General features: G+C 57.1%; 1 protein-coding gene across 1 annotated transcript in view; it reads right to left on the minus strand.

Moving 5' to 3' along the window:
- Positions 1 to 5,212, minus strand: part of LOC102379897 (zinc finger protein 85-like) — a 7,808-nt gene extending 2,596 nt beyond the window's left edge. Inside the window, 5 exon segments of the mRNA XM_025195573.1 lie at positions 1 to 386; positions 1,583 to 1,699; positions 3,537 to 3,663; positions 4,118 to 4,278; positions 4,708 to 5,212. The exon segment at positions 1 to 386 is cut by the window's left edge and continues 15 nt beyond it. Coding sequence (XP_025051358.1) covers positions 1 to 386; positions 1,583 to 1,699; positions 3,537 to 3,663; positions 4,118 to 4,278; positions 4,708 to 4,855 — 939 coding nt within the window. The 5' untranslated portion in view covers positions 4,856 to 5,212.
- Between the last annotated feature and the right edge of the window lie 49 nt (positions 5,213 to 5,261).

The raw sequence follows: 5,261 nt of genomic DNA on the forward strand, positions 1-5,261 counted from the left end.
AAAGGTTTTTCTGACCTCGGGGAATGGGTGGGCTTTGCCCCGGTGCTGGGCAGTGAGCTCCTGCTTCCCTCTGAGCCCCTCCCCACTGCCTTGGCTGGGATGCAGTGCATCTTTCCAGCGGCTCTTTAGGTCTCTCAGCTCCACAAGCTCTGCCCTGCACCCAGGGCTCCTTCTGGGTGTTGCCCCTTCCCCACTCTCACGCCCAACTCGAGCTGGTACCTGGTTCACCGCTACATTCTCCTTCTGCTTTTGGGGCCACTGATCCTCCTCAGGTGTCCGGGGGTCCATCTCAGCCAAACTCCCTGGGGAAGTCCCTGCTGGCTCCAGGTCTGCAGCCCCATCCGCAGGAGGTTGCTCCTCAGCTCTGCTCAGCAGCCAGGCGCCTCCTGCACGGGGAAGAGAAACACCAGATTAGTGCCTACCCCGTCGGCAGAGGGCAAACGCTGCTACTCGTTCAGCTGGCACGGGCCTCGCAGCAGGCCTGCCCCTTGGCACTTGTGTCCCCTGAAGAAAACCAGGTCTCCCTGCCAAAACCCCAAGTGCTGGGGCTGCGGGAGGGGCAGGTCCCTGTGCTGGGATAACGTTCACTGCTCGCTGGGGTTCGGAGCAGGACTCTCCGGAGTTTCTGGCCCAGCTGTCAGCCCCAACACCTCAGACCCTGCTAGGAGAAGCACGTGTGGGACGTGTGCGTTAGGACAGTACCTGAATGGCTTCATGCTCTAACAGGCTAAGGAGAAGGGAAGGGCTTAGAGCTACGGCTCTCTCTTCTGAAAGGAGCAGGGCTGCGCTTCCTGCCTGCTTCCAGGGCACGGTCTGGTGCAGAAGATGAGCCCGTGCAGCTTTCCTCTGCTGACGGGCCCCAGGTGGGCTCCATGTCACAGAGAGGAGTCTGCACCAGCTCTAAGGCATCAGCGTGAGCCTGAACCTGGACTTTGTGCCAAGTTTCAGACTTTGTGACACTCAGGGCCCCAGAGAGGAAACATGAAGGGGGCAATAGTGGTGCAAACTGTGGGGACTCACTTCTGCCCACATGAAAGTTTCTGAATCCCACCCATGCTGCGGAGCCCTTTAATGCAGCCCGAGGCTGTGATGAAATGCTTCCTGGTTCCAGGTCAGCCTGAGCAGAAGAGGGAGAGCGCAGCTTCTTCCTTGTCCTACGGTAACAGCTACACAGAGCCTCTGCATACCATAATGCCCTGGGACAGCGTTTAGACAGGTATGGCTACTTTGGGCTGGGGGATGAACTATTACATTGCTGAGTGGAGATGGAAATTCAAGACCACAGTATCCCAAGGAGATTACATCTGGACCAATAAGTCAAGACACCAAGCCTGTGTCCCCTGACCCGTGTCATTAGAGGGACAAGAAGGGAAAAGTTGCTTGTCTCCACACCAATGAATTTCAGGGAGCGGGAACAAGACCTGCCTGGACACATTACAGCATAATGTACTGTGCTTGAGGTCAGCACCCTGCAATGGCAGCACAGGACAGGTCTCACTTTCCACGTCCCCCGGGTGGGTGGGCACTCTGGGCACGGAGCATTACTTAGTGCAGTCGGGGGGAGGGGACAGCCACAACTCACCTGGCAGCAGCTCCTCGGACCTTGAGATTTCCCCACCGTCCTCATCTTCACAGACCCACAGCTCCACCTGTCCTTGCTGGATGCGGCAGATTAAGTCCGGTGTGGGACCCTGATATCCTGTTTGGGGCAGCAGTTAAACAGGGTTAGTGACGGGGTACTGGATGCAGAACAACCAACTGGGATTTGGGGAATTGATCCAAGGAGCTCAAGGTTTGTATTTGGGCCTTGATGGACAAGGGAGGATGGGCATCTGGGATGAAAGAGAAGGCACTGCAGGGAGAAGCCTTGAAGAGATGATGGTCCTTGTCACCCAGGTGGTGGACGGATGGGCACAGCAAAGCCCAACCACTCCCTGGTATAGAAAGGGCATTAAACGGACAGTCATCAGGGACAGGCATGGAGATGCAGTGATACATGACGTAGGAGGGAGCAGAAAGATAAAGCTTTGACTGTTTTCAAGGTACCACAAAGAAGAGACACTGGACACACTTACAGATGGATAACATTTATCTTATTGGTGTAATACCAGGCAAAGGAGTGGAAATGATCTTATTTTCAGTACAGGTTTACAGTGAGGACTTCTAGCAATGAAAACACACAAGAGGTGGCTGAAACTGAGATTTTTTTCTGGGAGAGAGGATAACTCATCATCACCAGGGCACATGAAAGGATGATTTTATAATTGCATTTGCAGGTGAAGCAGTCATCCCATCCAATGTGAGGATCATCCCAGGAGATCCTGGTGTATGAAGCAGAAGATACTAGGGAGGAATGTGGACAGAAACTTTCAGTGATCCCTTCGTAGAAGTACCTGGGTTACATCACGTGTACAACAGTCACTAAAGGAAGTGTTGAGGAAATGCATCGTCCACGTGCTGTGGCATGAGTGGCTGATAAGACTACGGTCAACTTCTGCTAGGGCAGAACCAAAGGAGGAGAAAAGGGGATTTAGATATCACACAACTGAGCACGCTGGGATTGCTAAATGTGTTTGGAGACGACAAGCAAGGCAAGACAGGGAGGAAATCAGAATCATTTCCCCAAGGAACAGCTCTTAGTGCATTTATGTACAACGGGCTGGCCACGACATGAACACGCTGGGAAGGCAAAGGGAGATCATGTTGTCAAGGAACTGCTGCACCTGGAAGCACCACGAGTTACAAGAAGGGGGAAGATGCAAGTGAAGGGGGGTTGATCAAATGGAGGAGGATCTACCAATATGAAATGTGAGACAGGCCTGATCATGGACAGAGCAGCGGGGAGAAAGATGTAAACCACCAGCCAAGAGTGCTCGAGGGCAAGACTGTCAAAACACAGGCAGTAGACTACGAAGCTCCAGAGTGCACATCGAATCAAGTTGGGGCTGGCAGGGGCCTCAGGTGGTCACATCTAGTCAGTGGCGATGCTTAGGGTGTGCACGTGCACCTCGTGAGAGCGCCGGTGCACCCCCTTTCAGGCCACGCTTCCTGCATAGCCGGCAGGCAGGGGGACAGGTGGGAGCACTAGTGCCCCCCCCGTGAGCACCGGCTGGGGAGCAGGGCTGCCAGCTAAAGCACTGCGCCACATTGGAAAGCGGCTGTGGAGCTCCCGAAGCGTCGTGGCTGCTTTGACAGTGAATGAAATCGGTGCCACCGCAGCCAGCAGGATTGGCTGCCGGGGGACCCTCCCCAGTCACTGATTGGTGTCGGGGGGGGTGGGGAGGAGGCACATGCCCCCATGACTCAAGAGGCACCAGACATCCATGCATCCAGTCCAACCCACTGCTCATAACAGGACCAACCCCAAATACATCATCCCAGGCAAGGCTTTGTCTAGCCGGGTCTTGAAAACCTCCAAGGACAGAGCTGCCACCACCTCTCTGGGCAACTTGTTCCACTGTTTCACCACCCTCCCAGTGAGAGAATTGCCTAATATCTAATCTAAATGTCCCTTGCTGCAAGCAGAGACGCTTTACCCAGGGAAATGAGGGCTTCGTAATACTTCAGCATCTCGTCCCGGTAAAGCACCTTGTCTTCGTCTTCCAGCAGCTCCCACTCTTTACGTGTGAAGTACACAGCCACGTCCTCAAACACCTCCCGGAGCTGCAGTCACAAGCATTACACCATCAGTGTCTCCTCTTCCAGCTGCTTCCAGCCCCCATGGCCCTGCCTGCCATGACTCTGTACTAGTAATTGCACGTCTAGCCGTGCCAGGCAGGGGTGTAAAAGTCCCCATTAGTCAGCTGACCTGTGATGTGGATGCGGCTGTGGACACAGGAGTTCAGGCATCTGCCTTAGCCCAGCTCAGCACTTTTAGGGGCAGGGAGCCCTGGCTTCTCACACTCTGACCAGGCCCTCCCGTGCCAGCACCCCTTGCTCTCTGCACTTGGGAGGGGGCTCCTGCTAATGCAGCTTGGTGCGTTTCCACGTTTGTCACCACAGGCTTGTCGCTCTTCAGAGCTCTCCGCTCCCCAACTTCTTTACACCACCCCTGGCTCTTCCTGCGCTCTGCCCCAGCTGTCCTCCTGCCCCCAACCCAACCCGGTGCCCTGCTCACCTCTTGCCTTGGAGGCCTGCCCTGCCCCTGCTGCAGTTGGCCCCGCTCACGTGTCGGGGAGCCCCTCTCCTCCAGGCTCCCTGGGGAAGCCCTGGGCAGCTCCAGCTTTACAGGCTCTTCTCCAGGAGGCTTCTGCTCAGCTCTGCTCAGGGTCCCGGCACCTGCGGGGCGGAGAAGGCACAGGTGAGCCCTGGTGCTGCTGGCACGGGGAAAGCCCTGCTCGTCTCCAAGCCCCACAGCTCTTCCTAATAGACTTCTATGGGCATGAGGAAGAAGATGAGACCCAATAACTCTGTCTCAGTTCGGGGCGGGGATCACAACACCATGTCAGAGCCCGCAGGGACCGCGCTCCCTAGGGAGGAAGCTGGGGGGATGTTGGTGCTGTGTCACATCCACAGGTTAGGGGTCGGGGAGGAGGAATGCACGGTGGGGCTTCTCCAGGGCACGTGAAATGCTTCCAGGGGCGCTGGGAGAACAAGAACAGCTGATCCTTTGGGACACTGACCCCATGAAAACATGTGGAAGAGAGATCACTCCACTGAGGGACGGTGCCTCGTGCTGCTGGAAAAGGGAGAACCACCGCTCCATACCTGCTCCTGGGGAAGGGCCTCGTCTGGGGCAGCAGCCCGAGGAGCTTTCGTCTGCTGACAACTCCCAGGTCTCCTCTGTTTTGGGGGAGTCTGCAAGAGAGAGGCCTGGGTTATCTGTACCTGGCCCAGATGGAGACCACTGGGGCATCTCACCTGCACCAGCCCCTTGCGGGGCACGGAGGGCTCATGGAGGCACGAGAAAGGGACGAGCGAACGCTGGCTGCTGGGACGTGAATAAGGTCGCTGACTGTTATCGCAGCAGCACGACAAGGCCCAAGCAAGACGAAGCCTCTCTCTGCTGGGTGCTGCACAGTCACGGAGAAAGACCGAGGGCCCCAGCCTGGGAGACACCCCCACGGGGACCACAGCTCTGCCCCCCCCGCCACAGGGCGACAAATCCCGCAGCCCTGTCCCGTGTATGGGCAGACGTCTGACCGCTCCCCCGCGTGCAGGACGGCCTCGCCGGCGCCCACACCTCGCACGCCCGGGCCTGCGCCCTGCGCCTCCTCACCTGACTCCTGGCGGGGCGGGGGTGGGGGCTCCTCCTCGGCGTC

The sequence above is a fragment of the Alligator sinensis genome, unplaced genomic scaffold (assembly GCF_000455745.1).
Source record: "Alligator sinensis unplaced genomic scaffold, ASM45574v1 scaffold1486_1, whole genome shotgun sequence".
Taxonomy (NCBI): domain Eukaryota; kingdom Metazoa; phylum Chordata; order Crocodylia; family Alligatoridae; genus Alligator; species Alligator sinensis.